Source organism: Euphorbia lathyris, chromosome 2 (assembly GCF_963576675.1).
Source record: "Euphorbia lathyris chromosome 2, ddEupLath1.1, whole genome shotgun sequence".
NCBI lineage: Eukaryota > Viridiplantae > Streptophyta > Magnoliopsida > Malpighiales > Euphorbiaceae > Euphorbia > Euphorbia lathyris.
In genome coordinates, this window is record NC_088911.1 from 106852617 (window position 1) to 106877822 (window position 25206).

General features: G+C 35.5%; 1 protein-coding gene across 3 annotated transcripts; it reads right to left on the reverse strand.

The window, feature by feature from the left end:
• Positions 1–16150: 16150 nt before the first annotated feature.
• On the reverse strand, positions 16151–24858 carry LOC136219340 (actin-related protein 2/3 complex subunit 4). 3 transcript variants are annotated; one of them, XM_066006718.1, is made up of 10 exons: positions 24607–24858; positions 23244–23807; positions 22106–22212; positions 21903–21968; positions 21747–21799; positions 21492–21519; positions 21061–21135; positions 19836–19940; positions 17262–17351; positions 16151–16478 (listed from the first exon to the last, which is right to left on the reverse strand). In XM_066006718.1, the coding sequence occupies exons 3-10, from the start codon at positions 22106–22108 to the stop codon at positions 16389–16391; spliced, it is 510 nt and encodes a 169-aa protein (XP_065862790.1). In that variant the 5' UTR covers positions 22109–22212; positions 23244–23807; positions 24607–24858; the 3' UTR covers positions 16151–16388. The 3 variants fall into 3 exon arrangements, with proteins under 3 accessions (XP_065862790.1, XP_065862789.1, XP_065862791.1); XM_066006717.1 differs by lacking the exon at positions 23244–23807; XM_066006719.1 differs by lacking the exons at positions 17262–17351; positions 23244–23807.
• Positions 24859–25206: the final 348 nt, after the last annotated feature.

A 25206-nucleotide genomic window follows, 5' to 3' on the forward strand; every position in this document is an offset into this window, starting at 1 on the left:
TCTCTAATTTCAGACTATTTTACAGAAATCTTCACTTCTTCAGGGTGTCGCTCTGAACCTATTTTGAACAATATTCAGCCAAAAATCTCGACGGAACTAAATGCTGATCTTCTCCAACCGTATACTGCGGATGAGATAAAAAGGACGGTTTTCTCAATGCATCCTGATAAAAGTCCTAGTCTTGATGGCTTTAATCCATGCTTCTACCAACAATATTGGGACTTGGTAGGCCCAAATATGATTCAATCATGCATTCAATGGATGAATGAAGGGCTGTTTCCGGAGAGTATCCATGACACAAATATTGTTCTAATCCCAAAGAAATATTCTCTAGAAAAAGTGTCAAATATCAGGCCCATAGCTTTATGTAACGTTATTTACAATATTCTGGCAAAAACAGTTGCTAACAGGCTAAAAAAGGTTCTGGATATTATTATCTCGCCCATACAGAGCGCTTTCATCCCAGGATGACTAATTACGGACAATATTATGCTTGCGTTTGAAGTAAACCATTTCCTGGAACATAGAACTCGAGGTAAACAAGGGTATGTTTCGCTTAAACTTGATATGGACAAGGCTTATAATCGGGTTGAGTGGGCGTTTTTGGAACAAATGATGCAGAGGTTAGGCTTTGATGATAGGTGGATATATCTGGTAATGTAGTGTGTTACAAATGTCAGGGTGACCCTATCTCTCCCTATCTTTTTTTTATTTGTGCAAAAGGTTTATCAGCGTTGTTGCAAAGTTTAGAAGCTCAAGGTCAGATCCATGGTTGTCGGATAGTTCGATCATCCCCGTCAATCTCTCATCTCTTTTTTGCAGATGACAGCTACTTGTTCTTCAAAGCGTCAAAGGAAGAGTGCTTAGTGGTTCAGCAGTGTTTGCAAGAATATGAAGTAGCTTCTGGGCAGAAGGTAAACTTCTCCAAATCCTCAATCTCTTTCAGTAAAAATTGTAGTACGGGTCTCCGTTCGATCTTAAGTTCGGTTTTTGGAGTACCATTGGGGCTGGGCACTGTAACATACCTTGGTCTCCCGGCTTTAATTGGGAGAAGTAAAACACAAGTGTTCCAATACATTGCAGACAGAGTCAGAGCAATGGTCACAATATGGAAGGCAAAAATGTTATCTCGAGCTGGTAAGGAGATTCTATTGAAATCTATTATACAAGCCCTCCCCTCTTATGCTATGGGTTTGTTCCTCTTACCTCAAATTTTGTGTGATGATCTAGAAAGAATGATGAATTCTTTTTGGTGGGGAACTGGTTTCGAGGAGAGAGGCCTGCATTGGAAGTCATGGGAGAAACTGTGTTTTCCGAAGAGCTTAAGAGGGTTGGGTTTTCGAAAGTTACATCTATTTAATCTTGCTCTTCTAGCTAAACAAGGCTGGAGGCTTCTAACTAATCTAGATTCATTACTTGCATGGTTATATAAGGCTAAGTACTTTCCCTCTTCTTCCTTTTTAGAGGCGGATCTTGGTAATCAGCCCAGCTTTATATGGAGAAGTATACATATCGCACAGTCGCTTGTTATTTCTGAAGCTAGATGCGTTGTTGGGACTGGGGAGTCTATTAACATCTAGGAAGACCTTTGGCTGCCTGACCCTGACCACCCTTTTGTAGAAAGTGCGTGACTCTTGGGCCTTGAGGTGGATACTGTGAATAACATCCGACAGCCTTCGGGGGAGTGGAACTTGGAATTAATCAATGGGATCTTTGTGGATTGGGATACAAAACTTATACATAGGATTCCTTTAAGTCACCGTCTGGTGTCTGATGCGTGGGGATGGTACTAGGGAAAGAGAGGCAAGTTTTGTGTGAAAAGTGTGTATAAACACATGTGGTCTAAAAAATATGGCAATAATCCATCATTGACTATTGCCAGAGTTAATTGGGATACGTTGTGGGCTCTTCAGGTTCCGCCCAAGGTAAAAAAATCTAATTTGGAGAACCTTGGCTGGCTGTTTACCGTCACTGAACGCTTTATTTGTTCAAAGGGTTCCGATCAATAACATGTGTCCATCATGTCTGCAATCGGAGGAGGATGACTTCCACGTCTTAGTTAGCTGCCGCCAAGCTCGACTTTTTGGGGGTCTAACTAGCGTTGCAGGACTGGGAGATTCTTGCTATTCGTTTAGGGAGTTCTGGGAGAAGCTGGGGTTATTATTCCCGTTAGAAACTGGTATGGTGGCGGTATGATGCTGGTTCTTATGGCTTAACCGGAACAATAAAGTATGGTCAAAACAAGTCATGACGCCTACCATACTCTTCTCCACTGCTATGCAGTTTATCTCAAGTTGGAAAGCTGCTCAGAGCCAGGGACGTGGTGCGGTGGTGACGACTGCTGATGTAACTCAGAAATGGTGCAAACCCCGGCAGGTATGTTAAAACTTAATATTGATAGGGCCATATTTTCTGCCTCGGGTACTGCTGGTTACAGATTCATCTTGCGGGATAGCGGTGGTGGGTTCCAAGCTGCAGGTAACGATACTGCTTACTGCTGTCTAGATCCTTTTTTAGTGGAGGCGATCTCGTGTCGTAAGGTGTTGAGTTAGTTGAAGGAGTCTGGCAGGCAGAACGTGTTGGTGGAATCGGATTCACAATTGCTAGTGTATGCTATTCAGCGAGAAACTAATGGCAATTCGGCTCCAGATCTAGTTACTGAAGACTGCAAAATCCTTATTAAGGATATAGTCAATGTGTCAATCTCATTTATTCGTAAGTCAGCGAATTCCGCTGCTCACTCTTTAGCCCGTGCAGCTACACCTGCTTCTGAGAGGAAGGTCTGGATTTCAGTACCTCCTCCTTGTGTCTGTACTGCTCTTGCTGCTGATATTTAATAAAGTGATTCTTCCTTGTAAAAAAAAGTTTCGATATTCTACTAGTTTATTAGAATTTTTCCAAACTTATTAAGTATTATGTTGTGTGTACTATTTTTTATTAAGAAAAGTTAGTGTGACATTTTAATTGTATTTTTTTTAATATACAGATGGGCTTAGACGGGCGGGTTTGGGATTCATATTTTAGACCCGGGCCCAGCCCGAGTCCGAACCAACTCAATTTATTACGAGCTGGGCTGGACTTTGGGCTCGTCAGGTTTTATTAAAAGCCTGATTGGCCCGGTCCATATCTAGGTCTAGTATTTCACTATTCCACTTTAAAAAATTACTTAATAATTTTCAATAATTATATATTTAAACTTAAATATAAACTTTCACTTTGATTATTGGTTGGATGAAAACAATTAATTAATTGTTTTGATTAAATTACAAGTTTAATAGGTAAATCGGAAAAGAATTTTAACTCTAACAATCTATATGGGTTGACTTCATTTAATGTCTTTCCTTAGTATAAAAAAGTGAATAAACTTCTTGAAAAATTTCATGCAAAAAGAATGATAGAAGATCCACCAAAACAAAGACAACTCTTAGTTGGTGATATAAAAAAATTAGTAAATGAAAGACAGCCAAACGATATAAAAGTCCAAAAGAATTGTGGGGTTCTAATAAACCAATCTCTAGACATTATAAAATTAAAGCATGGTCTCTGATCCTCCAAAAAAATATACCAGGTAATAGTGATAAAAGAAATAATAACATATATGTAAATATAATTAAAGTCAAAATCCTTGAATATCTTTTTTACTTATTTTGTGTATTAATTAGTTATACGGTTACCTAAATTCCAGTATAGGAATATAATATGTAATTGTATATATTAATATCCTCTAGGAGAGGAGGATGTCAAGAAAAATAAAACTCTTTTATGGTATCTCTCCTAAGAATCTTACAGTTGTGCCCTTTATCTGCTCCGCCCCAACCTTCCCTTTTCTTCGTCTCCTTCTCGAACATTTCTACTCATAAATCAAAGTTTCATTCAACTTTTGATGTATCCAATATCAAATCTCACATCTCCATCACTTTTGAGATGGAAAATGGGATATGTATGCGATGTGGATAGAGCTTTTCAAAATACACTATAAGTCTCATCGAGTTCTCGATCATATTATTCCTTCCAAAACCGATATGAAGACAAAGAAAACTGATGAGGAGATGGGCTCGGATGCCGATGACAACAATGAGAAGTTGTGGTCCACCGTTGATGTTGATGTTGTCTTTAGTTGATTTATACCACAATTTCTACAAATTTACTTCACACTATCCTAGAACTAGACTTGACGGTCATGGAAGTGTGGGAGAACTTACATGATATTTTCCAAAATAATAAAAGTTATCGTGCTGTCACCTTTGAGCAAGAATTATCTTCCACTAACATGCTGATTTTCCTAATACTTCTGCCTATTGTCAATGACTTAAGGTGTTACCTGATCAACTTGCAAATGGTTGTTGGGCTCAATGATGCGTATAGTGGTGTTGGTACGCTAATTTGTCAAAGTACTCATCATCCCCATTTTTATCAAGCACAGTTTATGCTCACCTTGGAAGAGGCGGGATTTGTCAAAAAAAAAACATCCCCTATTTCTCATTTTGTCATGGTTGCCGCTTCTCATCGGGATGGTGATGAACACTCCTTGCATTCTGACCTGGTACAACCATACTGTGCTAGACAAGGACCACATCGACAACCCAATTCTCGCTACCATGGAGGACATCATAATGGAGGCAAAGGTAGTGACCGTAACACCAACAATGGTGGCATGGGCAACAATTTCAAACCGGCATGGCAGCAACAACTTATATAAGGCAGACATCAACAAAAGTGGTCTTAGCTGTTACCATGGGCAATTTCTCCATTACCCATTTCCTACATCTTCTTGGGTCTGGCCTCTCTCTCAACCCCAGCCACATCAACATCCCAATATCCTTGGATCGAGACCACAATAGCAGGTGTATTTCGCTTCCACGACACCCACTAACATTAGGACAGTGATCCATACTGTTGGCTCACTCCACTATATGCTAGTTGGTACATGGACGCTGACACCACCTCTCATATGACATCCTCCCAAGGTAATCTCTCGTCTTATTTTAATTTGAGTAATAATCGCGGTATAATTGTTGGAAATGGTCATTTAATTACAACTTGTGGTTATGGTCATACCAAATTATCTCTGTCTAACTCACCATTAATTTTGAAAATTTTTTGCATGCTCCTCATCTGATTAAAAACTTAGTTTTTGTTTCGAAAATTTACCATTGATAACTCGGTTTCTGTTGAATTTGATCATTTTGGATTTTCCATGAAGGATTTTCTAACGGGAACGCCACTAATGAGATGTAAATGTCACTAATCAAACCTCACCATCAACTTTTGTAGCTTTGGCTCCATTTTTATAGCATGAACGTTTGGGTCATCCAGGAGCACATGTTTTTTATTCTCTTATAATAAATAAATTTATTGAGCATATGCAGACTCATATATGATTCTTCTCTTTGTCATTCATGTTCACTTGGAAAATATGTTAAATTATCATTTGTTGCTTCATTCTTGCACTTTTATGCCTTTTGGTATTATTTATAGTGATATTTGGACTTCTCCTGTTTTGAGCTCCTCAAGGCACAAATATTATTTTTTGTTGTTGGTGATTATTCTAATTCTTTGTGGACTTTTCCGTTATCTAAGAAATCCCAAATGTTTTCCACATTTCTTTCCTTTAGAACATTCATCCACGCTCAATTTGAATGAAAAGTTAAAATATTCAATGTGATAATGATAAAGAGTTTGATAATGGACCTTTTTGGGATTTTTGCAAAAATCACGTTATATCCTTTTCGCCTTTAATGTGCCCCTTACTTCATCCTAAAATGGTAAAAGTGAAAGAAACATACGAACCATTTACAATATTGTTCACACTTTACTTACTCATACATCTCTCTCACCCTCTTTTTGGTATTATGCCCTACAAATGGCCACCTATCTCCTTAATATTATTTTCCATAAACTCTTAAACTTTCAATCGTCTCTCAAAATTCTTTACCAAAAAGATATGTCGTACTCTCATCTTCGGGTGTTCAGTTGTTTATATTATCCGTTTTTACTTCTACAACTATTAATAAACTCCAAGTTCATTCCACACCGTGTGTTTTCTTAGGATTTCCTTCAAATCACTATATTGCAAACATTATAATTTATCTTCTTATAAAATAATCATGAGTAGGCATGTCCTATTTGATGAAAATAAATTTCCTTTTGATAAGTTGCATTCAAATTTGATGAAAGTTTATCTTCATATTTGCTCCAACAAATGACTACCACGAACAACCCTATATCCAACCCACCAAGCACACCCAACTATCATGCTTCAAACATGTCCACCCCCCCTTGGACCATACCAACACCATGAACCAACATTTCCCCACTCTATTATAGCATATCATTAATCTAAATCCCCCTAACATCTCGCCAAACTAGCCATCGTCCTTTGGACCAACGCTTAGAATTCCCCCTTTATGTTTTGGCTCCTCAGCCCATAGTCAACGTGGCATTTTTAAACCCAATCCCAAATTTAATCTCCACACCCAAGACTCCAAATATCCTTTACACTCGTTAGTCAGTTTGGACTGTGTTTGCCAACAGAATCAACCTAAAGGTACATGTTTGTCAACTTTTAAACCACATAGTTTATGTTTGAAAATGACACAAACCATATGGTTTATTTTTGTACTTTTCCCTTATATATAATTACCAAACTTGAGAGAAAAGTAGAAGAGTAGTTTAGAAGAATGTTTGCTTAGTTGTCAATTTAATAGAGTTTTATTTTTTTATTCTCTTTTTTTAGGTTGTTAAAAAGCCAAACGAGAAATAAAAAAATAAATAAACACTTAAAGACTCTCATCACGTCATACACGTCAGTTTCATTTTGTAATTAATGAAAACAATTAAAGACTCTCACACTAATCAATTTCATTAACTAGCATATCGCTCAAAGAAACTGGTAACCTTGTCTCAAGAGACTGACATCAATAAAGTTCTTGAGCAATTCAATATGCAAGACTGTAAATCCATAGATAGCCCAATAAGCAAAGAACATGTTTTGAGCTCAGAGATATGCCCCCAAAACACAACAAGAAATCTAGAAAATGGAAAATGTTCCTTATGCAAATGTTGTTGGAAGCCTTATGTATGCAATGTTATGCACTATGCATGATATATGCTATGTTGTTGGGATGGTAAGAATATATCAATCCAACCCATGTCAAGCTTATTAGTCTGCTATAAAGAGAATACTAAGTTATCTCAAAGGATCGACGGACTATTCTATGTGTTACCAAAGGAAGAATCTTTTACTCAAAGGATACACAGATGCAGACTAGGCAGAAGACTTAGATGAAAGAAAATCCACTTCCGGCTACATCTTTTTTACTCAGAAATGGGACAATTTCTTGGAGTAGCAAGAAACATACATGTATAGCATTATCCACTATAGAAGCTGAATACGTGTCTTACTCATTCGTAGCCTAAGAGGCCTTTTGGTTGAATAGATTTATGGATTACCTAAATGTTGTTACAACAAGCTCTCTAGTAATAATCAGCAGTGATAGTCAATTTGCTATTGCTTTTTCTAATGATCAAAGCTTTTATAGTAAAGCAAAGCACATTGAGATTAAGTATCATTTTGTTAGAGAATTAGTTGCACGCAAAGAAATCGGTATGAAATATATTTTGACTCATGACATGATTGTTGACCCCTCTAACGAAACCTGTCAAGAGAGATGTTTTTGTGAAACATATTAGGTCCCAGGGATTACTTCGGATCTAAACATATTTCTACTACATGTTGTTGGAGTTTAGTGTCCTAAAGATAATTTTTTTAGGATATGAATATCAATGAATAAATTGTTTATTTAATCACTTGTTTAATCAGATATAACATAACTAAAACTATATATAAAAGGCATTAATTTTTCATAAGAAAAGTAATCCCAAGTTTATTTAAGTAGTTATAAAGTGTTCAGACAAGCATGAAGTGAGACTATACTTTATAATAGACCAATAAACTTAAATCAATCCAAGTCAAGTAATATGTTAAAGAGGTTGGCATATTACTATTGAGACTTGCATGTAACAGTGTTTTATGTCGAGACAGAGAGCTGATCTCACAAGCTTTAGATATGGAGATATCTAGACAGTTGCATGGATCCGGTGAAGGAGTTCATTAGGATTGGGACCCGACTTGAAATAACAGCATGGATAGATTTATCTGAGTGTCAATTGTTCATCTCATTGGTATTAGTTGGTATAAGTAATTCTCAGACTCAAACATTCATTAATTAGTGATTCTAGATTATGGAGTGTGATGCTTTGATTCTGTGCGAGCACGATCCACTATAGGGGAAGCCCTGGGGTGTGTGAGAGCATGGTTGGGTATCATATAAAGTAATTGTAGGATAGTTAATGTTAGATTGAGCATTCATCACTCCTGATAAATGGGAGATATATCCAAATGGCCGCTTGTGGTGAATTGACTGAAATCCTTGCAATGTGATAGAGTTAATAGTAGAAATGGAGATTTCACTTAACTTATCTTTTAGAGTAAATTCAACATGGACAAGTAAAAACAGACTCTTTATTATATGTAACCTTGACACGTTCCATGGTTACAAGAATTGTTCACATGATATAGTTGATGAAGGATCGAATTATACTACACCTAATGCGGAAAGGTAAACGTCAATATTCAACCTGGCTTCTTATTTGCACTGGGGGAATGTCTTAGGTTCTGCCAGTAACAGCTCGCGAAGTCATTCCGTTATATATATGTTGAAATTAATCAGGATGAATTAATTCCAAAGGATATATACGACTAGTAGTAATGAGAACATAATGGGTCGCACATGGGATTTGGAACCAGAGGATGGAATTGTGATATAAGTGCATTGCGCACAACTTTTTTTAAGCCAAATTTATATTAGATTGATACTAAGTTCATATCATTACAAATAATAGGCCAAATTGAAGAGGGACAATCCTCAATAATCACTAATGATTCAGAAAAATCCATTGCCCACTCTGCAAGAGAATGTGCAGCCATATTTCCTTCCCTAGGAATGTAACTAAAAGAACAACTACCAAATATCGTAGCCCATGCCAGAACATCTTCATACTGGAACAGCAGATGAGAATGTGGAAACTCTCATGCCTGTAATGCCTTCACTACCACCTGTGAATCCGATTCCACAATAATATTATTAAAACAACAATCCCTTGCAACCATTAAACCCTCTAATATCGCCTGTAATTCTACCTCCTCCACGGAGCCACAAACACTAGTTGGAATCCCTGCAGATGCCATAATTTCACCTGCTAAATTCCTAGCTATTACACCGGCCCTACATTCCAATCCATTATTCCCAAATCAAGCATCACAATTTATTTTCACCACACCACTCGGAGGTGGCAACCAGGCTTTAAGAGGCTTTTGAACTGTATACAACAAATCTGACGGCTTCACATTTGGATATGCTCCTTCACAAGGTAAGTGTGAATATTCAAATAGAGTAGTGTCCGCCTTTGTCACCAGAATATCCGCCTCGAACCACCTGTGTTCATGACGAAAAAGGTTCCGATGAAACCACAACCACCAAAGCACCACAACAACCCGCTGTACCTGCTCATTATTCAGAAATTTCTGGCAGATCTCCAAGCATTCAACCACATTTCCAGCTAAAACTTTATCCACACGAATTGGCAAATCTACCAATTTCCATACTCATTTAGTAGCTGAACACTTAAAGAATACATGATCTAATGTTTCAGGTGCGGTATTACATACTTGACATAGGACATCTCGTCCAATCCCCCGTCTATGCAGCTCTGTCAAACACGGCAGAATTCCTCTTAATAATTTCCAGCAGAAGTGCAGGACTTTCAGTGGTAGTTTGATCCGCCATAAATTCTTAAAACTCATATTATTCGGTTCAGATTGTTCAGGTTTATCAATAGACACTTTCCGCTCTTCCTCAGCAATCTGATACGCACTTTTAACAGTGAATAGCCCATTCCTATCCGGGTGCCAGTAAATTGCATCAGCAGGTTTTCTAAAGCTAAGACAAATCTTTCGGATTTCTATCGCGTCAGATGGGATAAACAATTGATCAATTTTATGTACATCCCATTGGCCCGTATCAGCGTCAATTAATTCTGCCACCATCTCAGGTTTAGGGGAAACACAAGAAAATGCAGGTTTTTTAAGATTTAAGCTTAGGACCCAATTATCAGACCATATATTTATATTAGTGCCGTCCCCCACATGCCATATCATACCCTTCTGTATTATTCGCCTAGCCTCCCAGACCCCACGCCAGAAAAAACTTGGGCTAGTACAGCTTGGCGCAGAAAGAAAACTAGACTGCCAATAATATTTTGCTCGTAAGACCCGTGCACAAAGAGAGTGAGGAGCCTGAATAAGCCTCCAACATTGCTTTGCAATTAAGGCTAAATTAAATGACCTCAACCACCTAAATCCTAAACCACCCTGAGCCTTTGTCTGACAAGTTGCCTCCTAGGCCAACCAGTACATCGGTTTTCGACCCTGTTTGCCTCCCCACCAATACCGACTAATTAAACTCTGAATCTCAGTGCAGAACGATTCCGGGAGCAGGAAGCATGACATCACATATTGAGGAATGGCCTGTATAACGGATTTAATCAAAATTTCCTTCCCTCCAGTTGATAAACATCTCTCCTCCCAACCTCGTAAAATTTAGACAAAAAAAATTATAGGTTATCTGATAATATTAATTAGAGGTTTTAATGTGATTATAACTCTAATTAATTATCCCTAACTTAAATTAATAACTAATTGAATTAGAGTTATTATCTAAATATATATTTAGATATCATTTTTTTTGAACCAAAAGAACAATGCATTAATGAGAGTTATTATCTAAATATATATTTAGATATCATTAAGATAATAATAAGTATTTATTTAATTATCTAATTAGCAATTCTATTCCGAATAGGATTCTAATTAATTAATTATCTAATGTAACTAGGATTAGGATTTGAGAAGTCTATAAATAGACCCTCTCCACTAGGAATTTCGGCCAACTCAATACTGGATGCTAGGAATTGTTCCGAAATCATCCCGCCCAAATTACTCTCTTCCTTACTCTCTCTTTGATCTCGTGTCGATTCCTTTAGAGGCAATCAATTTAGATTGCTATTCATTGGTTGATTACTAATAGCTTTCCTTTTCTGTGTTGATCATTGTTCGTGACTCACAGATTAAGAGTTGTGGGCACTTCGTTTGCAACTGTAGATAGTTCGTCAGATAAGGTATTTCATTCTATCCCTCTTTGTATGAAATAACAATTAACAGATCTTGGAAAAGGGAAATAGATAAAATAGATAAAATTTTATTATTCCACTATGCCTAGGCTTGTCTATTTTCCTTCACATGTAACTTTTGTGACATGTGTTTCAAATTCAAAGTGTCTTTTTTGAATCACCTATAATACATGTATATGTAAATATTGTATGTTAATATTTGCAATTGAGCATGTCAGACAGAGTAGCAGCTCATTCACACGAGCGCTTACCCTCATTTTGTTAATTATGGTGACAAAGATAAGGATGAGGCAAATTTTTGAGTCAATGAGAACTTGCTCAATAATTGACGACGTCTTGTAGTAAAAATGGATCTAGGTTCATTAGCTTGCAGGATAGAAATATATATACGAGTGGATAAATATGTATATAAAATATTGTTTATAATCTGAGATTTCAATCAGAGTTGCTTGAATGAAACCTTCTGTCTTAGATAACCGAAGGTAATCCTATAATGAGATAGACTAAAGTTAGATGATATAATACATCGAAACTGAAACCTTCATATGGTGTTGTTTTAATTAAAGACTTGCGCTTTTCTTCAAATGGAAGGATTAGAACACCATAGCACATGTTTTTCATACCATGTGTGCTTAATGACCAATAGATGGAAAAAGGATAATCTCACTTTTTCCTAGCGTGAGACTCTCTATGTGGAAAACAAGTTTTTTATCGAAACATTATCCTCGATACCCTTAACTAGTTCAAGAAATATAATTCATTTTGACTACTTTGGAAGGATGCCCTCAAAAGCTAGATACTAATTCAGCTCGAACATGGGCCAACTAGGCAAGTGAAATGAATTATTATGGAAGGAACGAAGTAAGAGGGAAAGACTTTATCAAGTTTACATCTTGTAGTCCTATATTTCACAAATTTGGATAGTTGTGCATATGTGCACACTTGTGAATATAGATGAACTGTTGAGATAATGACAATTACAGTGGATGTGATATGAAGTGTAGGATAAAGCATAATATTTCTTAATTACACACGTAATTCGAGAGGTTGTATATCTCCAATGAGTATACAACATTTGAGTTTTCGATTACATGTCGGTTGCATGAACTATTTGCGAGTATGAACAAGACAAAGTGATGGAATATGTTTCCATTACGTGCGAGTATGAGATGTAGGGATAAATAGAGTAAACGGGCATTGGCCCATTTACTGATCCATTTATGGCTCGCCCGTAACCTAGTCTGATTAGGGTTAGGGTCAGGGTTTAACCTAACTATAAATAGATAGTCAGGGAGGCTAAAATCATAATACAACATAATAGAGAAACAAACTCTCTCTCTCCTACGCGCCTTTCTCTCTCTCCCTTTGTATTCGAGTTTCGTTCTTAGTTCGTGAATCAATGGTGATTACTCCTTTAGTGTGGTAACCTCATAGACCGGTGATATCGAGCCAAGGTCATTTTCTGCTCCTATTCAACGGATCTACGCTACAAGAGGTAAGCATAAATCTGTTGATTTACTTATTATTAGATACGGGTTCATTACTCATCCCTTAGAGGTTAGAAAAATACATTAGCCTTCTCCACTAAAGCCTACAACTATATTATGTAAAATATCTAATTATTTGGGGATCCATGTGGAGATTTTTTGAGAATCCTTGTGGGGATTTATATGGGGACAGTGCAGGGATCCCCATGGGGCAAATATAGTAATCCCTGTCCCCATCCACATTTTAGATTCGGGGAAAAAATGACCCCCATCTCCATCCCCATTTCCAATTTTTTCATTTATTCCTCATCCCCGTCAGTTCGGTTACCTGCGGTTTTCGGAGAATCTCTGGTCATAAATAGGATTATCAAAAGTATTTTTCCATTCGAATTATTTCCCAACACTCTTCTTTCCAATCAAATTCATAAATTATTCTAATTTCCTAATTAATTAAGGATATATTTGAATAAATTTTTTTAGGAGAAAATGATAATATAAATGACACTAATTTTTTTTTCCAATGATCATCTAGTCATGAAATATTTCACCCGCTTGCATATACATTTTGTTTTATTGACCAAGTTTGGAGAAGGAAAAAACCATGATTCATTGTAAAAGAAACAAAATCATTTTCTCCTCATTTTCGACGTTATGTTCTCCATGCTTAGTTTGTTTTCTCTCCATTTTCCTTTTTTTTTCTTTTATGTGTTTTTATTTTTAATATTAGTAAATTTGAGTTGTAATTCTTGAAAAACTTTGACATTCATGTTTTTGAATTTGTTTTGTCTTTTTGGAAAGTTAGGAAAGGACATCAATGGTCATCATAGAGTCAATCTTAATAAAACATAAGACGTGAACATTGATGTTGTAGAATAGATAAAATTGCATAAAATGGTGTATCTTTTACATATTAAAAACTGGTCTGAAATTTATTTTAAAGAAAATTAAGTTGGTTAAACGATATTATATCACATGCAACGGTTTAGAAAAAAAAACTAATCTTTCGTTAATGAATTTTGAAAACTAATAGTATAATTTTGTAAAACCATTATCATTGATGACATTCTAGCATTTTGAACTTAAAAGTATTTTAATACAAAATATTAATATTATTATATTCCATGATATGTAATTAAAAAAATATTATAATTTTTTTGTTTAAAATATTTATTGCCCCGTGTAACGCGTGGGAACAATACTAGTATTTCTTTTAATATCAAGTTATGACATTTTAAGATATCATATTAATAAATTTAATACAAGGAATTTAAAATTATTAAAATTTAATAAATATAAAATTTGAAAAAGAGATATACTTTTAAACATAAATAGTTATTATTTTTATTAATATTACTAACATATAAATATAATAAAATAGCAAAATATGTATTTTATAAGTCAACCTAAGTTATATAATTTACTATATTTTAAAATTTTATTAGTATATATCTAAAGTTTAGATATTAATTAAAATTTATTAATATTGAGAAGATAAAATAATTTTTCATGATATTAATCTAAATATAAAACAAAAATAGAAAAATTCACACTAAATAATATCTTAATTATTTAATTTATTACATAACTATATATTTTCAACTGGTTTAAAAAAAACTGGTTAATAATAATCATAATTGAATTGGTGGTTTAGTAGTAAGCATTAGTGTTTCCAATTAAAAGGTATGAGGTTTGAATCCTACCTTTATTAAAATTCTATTTTTTTTTTAAGTGGACATGTTTGAAATCTAATCGGACCAACCCGCTTAATCGGTATTGGATCAACCAATTCACGATTAATCCGACCAGTTTGAACGATTCTGGCCGATTTTTAAAAAATAAAAATTTGAACCATCTTCGGCTCGAGATTGTGACCGGTTTCAGTTGATCCGGGTTAAACCGGCCCATGATCTTCAAAGATGCCTATAGATTTGTTATGGAGTGTGATGAGTGATGGAAAATATGTAATATCTTAGCTAAAAATGATATGCTCCTAAACAACATTGTTGTGTGCGATATTTTTGACATTTGGGGCATATATTTTATGGATAAGTTCCATACATCATATGACAGTAAATATATGCGTTTATGGGTAAGTTCCCTACATCATATGGCAATAAATATATACTCGACGTTGTTGATTATGTCAGAAAATGGGTAAAAGCTTTGGTTAGCCCAACCAATAATGCACGAGCTGTGGTAATTTATTTGAACTAGTTGTTTTCTAGGTTCGGTATGCCCCATGTTATTATTAATGATTAGGCACCTATCTTTACAATGTTCAATTCGAAAACATTGCTCAGCAAATTTGGTGTCGCCCATAGGATTGCTAGTCTATATCATCCACAAACTAGTGGACAAGTGGAAATCTTCAATAGAGAGATTAAGCATATTTTGGAAAAAATGGTTAGCAATTCTAAGAAATATTAGAGTGCACTTTGAGATTATAGAAAAGTCTTTAAAACTCCAATTGACATATCTCCATTTTGTTTGTTGTTTGGTAAGACATGTCATTTGCCCGTCAAACTGGAGTACAAAGCCTTTTGGACACTAACATTCTTAAATTTTGATCAACGGGTTGTTTGAGACCATAGAAAAGTGCAATTGAGTGAAATTGAGGAATTCATGTTGTTTGCTTATAAATTGCTCAAAATTACAAGGAAAAGACCAAGCTTTGGCATGACAAAAGAATCGAAGTAATTTTTTTTTACGAGGGACAACAAGTTCTACTGTATAAGTTTATAATTAAAGACCAAATTCATATTAATATCTGACACACTCCCACACATGAATGTCCACTGGGTTTGAAGCACGCACAACACAAACTCATATTACCATGTTTTGAAATTTAAATTAACAAATGTGGTCATCAGAAAATGAATTTTTAGAGGTTGGTAAAATAAGTCTATCAGCTGTCCTTCCTAGGTCAAGAAACAACTATGTCGCATTGCAAAGAGATGAGTGGAAATAATGAATGAGTGGAAATAATGAATGAAACCTTCATTTGTCACAATTTCACTTGCAAAGAGATGAGTGGAAATAATGAATGAAACCTTCATTTATTTTTATACACCCATCAACGTTTGATTGATGTACATGTGAACCCCAATTTTTCATTACAAAGCTCTTCAATTCCTTTCAGATTTCCTTTAAACCCCAGATTCTACCATTCTTCAATAGCTTTGCCATCTCTCTTACCTATATTTTTTAGGCCTAATACATCTCCAGCCCTCCAAGTTGTCCAATCACGCTCTGTCACATGACATTTGAAGGGTTATTTGTTGGAAATAAACAAGTTGAGGCGTAACGTTTTGAAATTCAGGGGTATGTTGCAGTTTTTGGACAACTTGGAGAGGCTGGGATGTATCATGCCTATTTTTTTAGTAACATAACCTCTATCTTTTTATGCATCTAGAAACTAGAAAGAGCTAAATTGTGCGATTATGTAATAGCAATTGTATTACAGTAAACATAAATAAGCCAAGAAATGCATGGCTTATTTCAGCCAATACAAAACCAGGCCCAGGAGTAGTTAATAAACTCAAATTCAGGTCATATATCTTCCATGATTGCAAAGTTAGAAATAATATATTGATGATCCACACTGAATAAAATCATATACATGCCTGTGACAAGCAATACTGCAGACTCTACTTAAATAAATTGCTTTAGAAACTCGGTAGCAACCAGCCTCCCTCGTGTGTTCATAGACATTTTCAATTCACTTATCTCTTTATCGATATCCTGCAATTCATGAAAAAGTGATTAGCATATATCCTAACTTAATAAGTACTAGGATAACGTTTTCTATAGCCTGATGCCATGGAATCACCATAAAATTGAGAACAAGAAAGATTAGAACCCTTCACAATTTCAGTTTTCAAAATGTCTCAAGTCTCAGAAACCACCACATAGAAGCACTGCCTCTTTTGACTGCTTATCGTGTAACTTCTTTAGGATATGGAAATCTAAATGGAGCTGAAAGGCAAACGGCCTTATATGACTACTCAGCTTTTAGCTGACTCTGCATTCGTAAACCGTATTTGTCTCTTAATAATTCAATTGGATAATACATCCATAACAAGGAAAAGGCATAAAGCAAAACAGAATTCGTGCATGGTCATATGGTAGTCAAAAATCAAATTTCTCACTTTGGAAGGCTAGTAAGAAGCACGTTCAAAAGTTCATTATAGCCAAGGTCTCAGAGCTAGTAGCTAATGAGTTTCAGAAACAACATTACAAAGGTCAGGAATTCCAAATGACATTCAATGAGAATTGAATAGCAATAAAAACATTAAGCTTTACTGAAGTGGCAGAAACTAGTATTGAACTTAAATGACTAATTCTGGAATTTTTTTTCTTTTGGAGTGTGGAAGAAGACAGGCATGATTCGCCGAAATGAAAAACAACTCGTAACTGAGTTTCTTTCACCATAGACATACATGTAAAAAAAGTGTAACTTTTGAGACCAATTTAATCAGGAATTCGATAGAAAAACTAGAAACCAAGAGTTAGTTAAATTCTTACTTCCATGAATTGGACTATAAAATCTATGAGTTTGTGTTTCTGCATCTCCTCGCAGTGATAGTTTGTAATGAGAAAGCTAATATCATAACCCTGAAAAAACGTGGCACCAAAATATATTCAACTCCATCAGAAACTTCATTTTTATGGAAAGAACAACAACGTCATCTTAAGATTATAATGATAATTAATTTGCATAAACATAGCAAACAACAGATATCCCTTATTGGTATGCATAACAAGGCACACTGGACCCAACACCACTCAAGAAATAAAAATGTTGCCAAGTATCGAGGGACAAAAATGCATGTCATGCTTCTCTAATGTTAAACAAGGATACCAGTGAAGGACCCCTTTCTCCACAAATAGAAAGTATCTCACTGCAGCACTACAACTATAAGCCAATGATAATACATCAATCCATTAATAGATGGTTGGCAAAGGAGCCACAGGATCCTAAGTTCAACCCCCAACACGTCCTCCAAATTCAGAAAAAAAAAATCCAATGCTAACAATTATGTACAGCAACAGATTGGGCCCTGAGTTGGTAAATTGTCTCACGACCCAAGGTCTAAGAGGTCTACAATGGAAAGAAGAAAGGCACAAGCGGGCAGAGTTGATTGGTCTACTTAGTTTTGGCAGGAGAGTCCAGTAGAAGAATAAAAGAGAGGAAGGATAGTACTGTGAATTTTGTGAGTATTGGGATTTAATCCTTATGTCAGTATTTCTCTTGTCTCTTAGTTCGTTCATTTTCTCTTTTCTATCCACAGTATAATGTTATTACAACTGTTGTTGCTCTTCTCTATTATTTAGTTTGACCTGCCAGATCAGCATCCCACCAACCTGATTGAGCTGCAATCAAGATTTGAAACAAATGAATGTAACTGTCCAGTATGGATGCCAGAGTTCAAGAGCTTGTGCTCTCAACTATTAAGAGGCAACAAGCAATCGCCAGTATGCAACAAGGAGCTCAGAATGACAAGAAAGTGCAAGAGGAGTTCAATAGGAAATGGGTGAGTTCCGAAGATTAGCCATGGGCTGAATTAAGCAGCAGGAAAAAAAATCCCTGATTGAGGAGGAGACAGCGTCTCAAAAACCTCCAAATTATGGTAGGGGATAATTCTAGAAGGAATGGGGGCTAGCTTGGTCAAGACACTCAATATCCAGCCAAACGGCAACTTGGCATGGGGACTCACCTCCTTTCCAACCCCCTTCTAATCATCCAGAAGGCGATTCCGACTTCCTGCTGGCAAGGTGAAACAGCTTGCCTTCAATGACGGAGGCTAGTTAACACAATCCGAGGTTTATGTACCAATCACACTTCAGCTAAGATAAAGTTGGTCTTTGGCAAAGATATGCATGGAAGGTACAGTAACTCATTGGTTCTCAATACTCAGCGAAGTGTATCTGTAGATAATATGTGCTATCCTTAAAGAAGAACTGAAACAATGCTTGTGAGGTTGGAGTTGCAGAACCTTAGGAAGAGTTGGCAAGGCTCAAGAAAAGAGGAAAGTTTCCAAATATGTAGATGAGTTTAAGATGACAGCTTCTTTAATACCATGGCAGCCAAAGATATTGTAGGTGGTGTATTTTACAAATGGGTTGAGAGAGTAACTTAGGGATTAGGTGCACATTCACAACCCTAACTCATGGTTACAGGCGATGCGGAGATGTAGCAGAAAAAAATCAATGGAACTTCGGTCTCCAAGGGCGAAGAGGTGAGAAGGGTACCCACAGCCACATGAACCCTACCACATGGAGAAATAAAATGAGATATTTGATAGATGAGCCAAATTGAGAGGAAGTGAACTAGGCTTGGCTCTAAATCTAATATAGGGTTTGAGTCTGATTCTCCAAAACAAACTAAGCTTCTCAACGTTAATGCTCCAGAATAGCATGTTCATAGCGGAGGTACATGACATTTGATGTGAATGGGAAAGGACCTCTGTTTCAAATGTGGCCAATCTTACAACTAACAACGTCAATGTTCAGAATGCAATTTAAACACAATTGCCAGCTGAGATGAAGATATTATAAAGGAACATTATTCAGGCGAAAGCTGAAGAAGAAAGGAGGAAGAAGGGAGAATGCAAGGCTTTGGATTGAAATGGGACCATTACAGACAATAATTGGGACCTGAATCTATCAAGATGAATGTGCCATCCGTGAAATCGTGATCTTGATTCTTCCAGATAGCGGGGCAAGCAATCCACTTCTTTATTTCATGAAAGTTAGCTTGCTCTTTGGATAGCAAATTGAGAAGGTATCCTGAGATTGGAATCCGTCTATAGGATGGTTTATAAAGTGTGTATTAAGGAGCAACGTTTGAAAGTCAAAATCTCAATCGGAAACTTCTATTCCTTGTTTAAGTTTACTGTTTTGATTACTGTTGTTGCTGTTAACTATCAGCCTTGCGATTCAGAAAATAACCATTCCCAATTGTAATAAATATTAGGCCTTGTCAATATAGAAAGAAGGACTTTAGTGATTCAGAAAATAAGTATTCCCCATTGTAATAAATATTAGGCCTTGTCAATATAGAAAGAAGGTTCTCACTTTAGTGATTGAAATTAGTACCTGTATCGGTTTTCTCCTCAACACTTGAAATGCTTCTGCTCGCATTGACAAAAATCTAAGAAATTTTTTAGTTAGTATATTTTCCAGCTCATCTGCCTGCTTTACCTACAGAATGTGAAAGGAATGCGCAGACAAGGAGCATAGGTTAAAAATCAGAACACTAACATTTTATGACACCATATATGCATTATATTCTAGTTTATAAACGTAGCAAAGGTGTAATCAAACACAAAAGGTTGAGAGAATTCTCAAAGGTATGGGTATTTATACAAAGAGTCAGTGTCTAACTAGGAAAAGGAAATAAATGCTAACTACTACCTACATTAATATATACAGCTATACACCTAACATTATATATGTTATAAAAGGTATTTATGGAGAATTGAGATGGCATGTATCTAGGAACAGAAATTGATGTTTTCCATCTTAAAGTGCATGAATGACAACTCAAGATGTAAAACAAGGAAAATGTTGCAAAAGCAAGCTCAACTATGTAGCATTGGATCGATGAAGTGTTGCTAATTTGCCTAAAACTAAGAGCCCTAAGCCAACTATTCATGAAATCAGAAAGCAACTGTCAGTCACTTGACCTCTTACCAGTTTCCCAAAAGTAGACAAGGAATAGAGAAAGAGAGATCAAAACAGAGGTATCAACTATCTTGGTATTTTAGAGTATGACATGCATTTCAGTGCGAATCTATTATTTAGATATCCAGCTTTAGCTGTGAAAACTGTTAGATCTTTAGCAAAGTGTCTAAACCAATGTGACACACTGTATTACCTCGCACTCCAATTCTCACTGGGACAATCTTAAGTTGCGGCATATGCAATGTGTTAGTTGAAACAACTTACAAATGATCATCATTTTAGCAGGAATATTTTTCCAGGTAGAAGAATGTTTTTATCATGATTGCTCCAAAAATAAGGTAAACCTTATGTCACCACTAAGGTTAACATCTAACTGACAGTTTGCAAATAAATACAAGTTGCGGATGTAGAACAACCTAAGCTGTCTGTCAAGAAAATGAGAAGGAGACCCACCAGTTTACAATGATAAATAATTTGTAAAATCAGAACAGAGAAACACTTGTTAATCATTAACTCCAAGATGTTGATTGTTTCAAGAGAAAAGCATGCAAGGAAGGAACTCATTTTTACTATCGTAGCTTAATCAGGGAGTTACTATCTAGCAAAGTATATCATTTTCAAAGCATAATTAACTCACCTTGAGGCTTATACGCAATGAGTTGATCGATGTTTCTATTAGGCATTTTTCAGCCTCATTTCGACATATCAAAATCTGAAAAGCATTTCACACAATTAATTATAATCTGACAAGCAAATTTGCAACATCAAAATGTCAGCTTATTAATAGAAATTAAACATAAAAAACCCTAAACACCACCTATTATATGGCAGAAAATCACTCCTAAAGAAAATCAGCATTATGGAAGTTGTTAGAATCAAGCACATTCCAAAGAGATCTCAACAAGTTGTATGTACTTTTGGCATAAAAAAACTAGTGCTAGAAAAAGAGATTGAACATCTGCGATTCTGTGTAAACCAGAATACTAAGAATGTCACTGTCACAAAATCACCAGGCTAGAGATAAGTATAATAAATATGCCCATGTTTGGTCAATAAGATAATTCTTACAGGGTTTAGAAGAAGTTCTGGGCTTGTGCTGCAAAATTAAAAAAAGAAAAAAAGAACATTAGTGGATTAGATATCAAGCCAACTAGAGATATTACAAATTACAACCTTAGATATATACTAATATGGGAGAAGATTCAGTAGCACCCTATTACTCATGTAATTCTCTTTTCTAACAATTCAAAGATAGAAAAAATTCAGCAGAAGCAGAAAAATACAATGTGAAAACAACATCAAAATCACAACAAAAAAACATACTTAAGTTCAACCTCTGGCTTGTTATGCCTTTCCACTTCTTGACAAGGAAAGTTCTGTAGGCAACAAAACACTTGAAATCAGTTAAAAGGGTTATTTAATTAGTTGCTATCTTGATTCTTAGCTAAAATCAAAAGCCAAGCCATGAAAAATACATACCTGCAAGCACATGGCTGCCTCAAGAGTGTTCCTTATGCATGCCAAATATAACCTTAATGTGTTTGCCTTACACAATCACATAATCAAATTCAGACAATAAGGCTGATTAAGCATTACTTATATACAGATTTAGAAGAAGAAAAAAATAGATGTAAGAGTAAGATCACTAATAAAAGACATGATTACTGTTAGTTTAGTCTTACCATGTGAACAATATCTATGGGTATGAATTATATAAGAAGATTTGCTACAGCGAAGAAGCTGCCAGTTGCTTTGGCAGAATTCAGCACAAGCATTCAGCTCAATCAATCTGCCGGAGAGGACCCATGAATACCAAAAATGTTTAAGTAACATCTTATAAACAATTACTAATATAACATTAGATATGACCAATCAAACTCTAGATTGATGTTAAAAAGTAAATTTCTGTTCAAGAATCAAGACCAGAAAAAGTTAAAATCCCAAATTGCAAGTTACCAAATCGTTTCTTTTTTCCACATACCGCGACAAAATCGGGAAAATTTCAACCATGGTCCCTAAACATTAACAAATATAACATAATAAACAAAAAGGCTTAGCATAAAAGCTTAGATCATAACAAGAAAGCCATTGAACTTTTATTTTTCTGCACTTAATATCCTTATGATCAACTTTTGATGGTGAAACTTGCCAGACATGCCTTGGCTTACATGTCACTTGTTCTCTGATATGTGGATGCCAGCAATGGAAATTTTACAAAGAATTAAAACTAAAATTTTATTTCACCCTTCACAATCTCTCTGCTCTCTCTCTCTTTCTCTCCTCTCAACCCCATATCCTTACAGAGAGATCCAAATTCGATTTATCCAATTTGTCAATAAAACATCTGAGGGAAACTATGGGAATCGTATTACCAGACATAATAGGAACTTCTTCCTTGTAATCACCAACATTAGTAGCTACCCAAATTAAATGATGATTTAATTCTTACAAGAAAACAACTAGAGTTAAAAAGATTTAAATATATGTGTAGCCAGGATCTTCTACTGTTGGAGATTAAACACTAATGAAGAAGAAAATGGAAATGGACAATCGACCAAAGGAGTTTCAGGTACCCGAATTTCGATTCCTTCTATTTAGATTGGTGTTTTGTGACTGCAAGCTATTATCATCACGAATGAGGTATTGCTGCCATTGCATTGGATTTTTGCTCTTCAAGTCGCAGATGAGATAGAGTAAGGTGATATTTTCAGAGAACATCACGTGACAAGAGGGGGAGTTTCTTCAATTTAAAGGAACCAAACAAGAAGAATCGCAATGCAAGAAAAAAACTAGACCCTGACTTCAAGCTGAAAAACTGACCTGGATCTTTAACCCCGGTCGCATTTCTTTTAAAACTGAATTAACAAGTGAAAATCGGCTGCCTATTGTTTCCTTGGATCTGAAACACCCAAGGACTGCATTCGAGCTCACTGTCGAATTGAAACATGAATCTTGGATTGGGCTTTGACAGATCAAAGAATGATAACCACGACTTCGGCTTTCTCACCGTTCCAGAACTCCGAAATTCTCTTTCTCCAGTTCAATTCTCGCACAAGTTTTGTTGATTTTCTGGTTGTTAACGCAGCAACTGCTAATGCCAAGGGGAAGGAAAACAAACAAAGAAAACGACGGCAACAATTGTTCGTTAACGGGGCATTTGGGGGCTGTTCCTGACTTTTTAGAGGCCCGGGGCAAGATGATAAAATTGGGTCCTTCATATATACATTCTTTATATTTTTGGAAGATAAAGGAGATGATGTAATAATTGTACAATGTTGATACTAATCTAATTTGTGGTTTGAGGTATAAGCAGCAACAGCCGAAGAAGTGTCCATATCATCCCAACTCCCTGTTTTGTTCCCCATGATCTCTCATATTCCTCAACTGAAACCATGAGTTGAATCAAACTAATTAACACACCATTTTTTATCCACAAGAAATACATATTCTTAATCACTAAGGAATAAATAGAATTTCCATACAATAACTAAATTGTTCTCTGATTTCTCATATGCTGCATAAAGGAAGAGAAAGAAACTTACGTAGTAGCTAATGGTCATCTTTGATATCATCTATTACTAGTGCAATAAAAGAATTTGCTAATCTATCATCTAAAATCAAATTGCATGGCTCTTCCACACTTAAAAGCTATAGAACGAAGTTCAATATAATAAATATATCCATCCGACACTAACCATCAATCTGTATCCAACAAACAATATATGACATGGGAGAATATCCATCCGTTAATAAGTGTACAGAATGAAGTTCAATACAATATACATTGGTTTTATAGCCCCAAAAGTTCAAAATTTTGGGGTCTCACCACTCCGGTTAGAAGAAAGAAAATAGAAAGGCAGGGAAATAAGCATGTTTGAATTGATCATTACATAATTCAAACACAAAAAAAAAAAATTGATCAAACACAAACAAAAATGGATCAATTTTGGTTGAGGTTTTCATACAAACATAACTAACAACAGATAGCAAAATTGAAAACCTTATGTTAGAATCTAACCTTAAGGGGCTGAACGGAACCAACAAGAGAATGAACAGAAGACATGCAAATTTGAAAACCTTATTATGCAAATTAAGTTGAAAATTGAGGATTGAACCAACAAGAGAATTGGTCATTGAAAAGTTGAGAAATTAAGCAATTAGGTTGAGAAATGAAGATGCTAACCTAAAATCGCAGCCCTAAGAAGAAGCAACTCGCATAAGCCAGAACTGAAGGGAGAGAAGCAAATCGCAGCAGTCAGCAGCAGAGCCGGAAGATTGAAGCAAGCGAGGCAAGCGAATAGATAAAATCACTTGAAGAAATTGAATCCTTGAATTTGATCGCACTTTTGCAGAGGTGAAATTTGAGTGGAAGATTTGTGAAATCGCAGAGAGCGAGAGCAGACAGTGATAAACGCTAGACCTGGTGAATACAACATAGATTGCTTCAAAAATGACCAAACTTAAAAAGCATCCGTGAAAAAAAAAAAAAAAAAAAGAGTACAAAAATACCCCCTAACGTTTAGGGTCAGAAGTAATTTTACCTCTAATGTCTAAAATAGTGCGATTTTACCCTTAACGTTGGAAGTCAAGAGCAATTTTATCCCTAACATTGATAAATTGGATCAATTTCAAACACTATTATAGAACACAAATATTTTTTGTTCTTTATTTTGCACCAATTGCATAACAATTCGTTCTAAAAAAGGATTTCATGTTTTTTATAATTTAATAATAGAATTAAAGATTCATATTTATAAATTCGGTGAATTTTTTGAATTTTTTA

Coding starts and splice junctions, on each gene's coding strand:
- LOC136219340 (XM_066006717.1), bottom strand. Junction 21,136..21,491: donor CAGAACTTCTTCTAAACCCT/GTAAGAATTATC, acceptor AATGCTTTTCAG/ATTTTGATATGTCGAAATGA. Junction 17,352..19,835: donor TGAGGAGAAAACCGATACAG/GTACTAATTTCA, acceptor ACGTTTTTTCAG/GGTTATGATATTAGCTTTCT.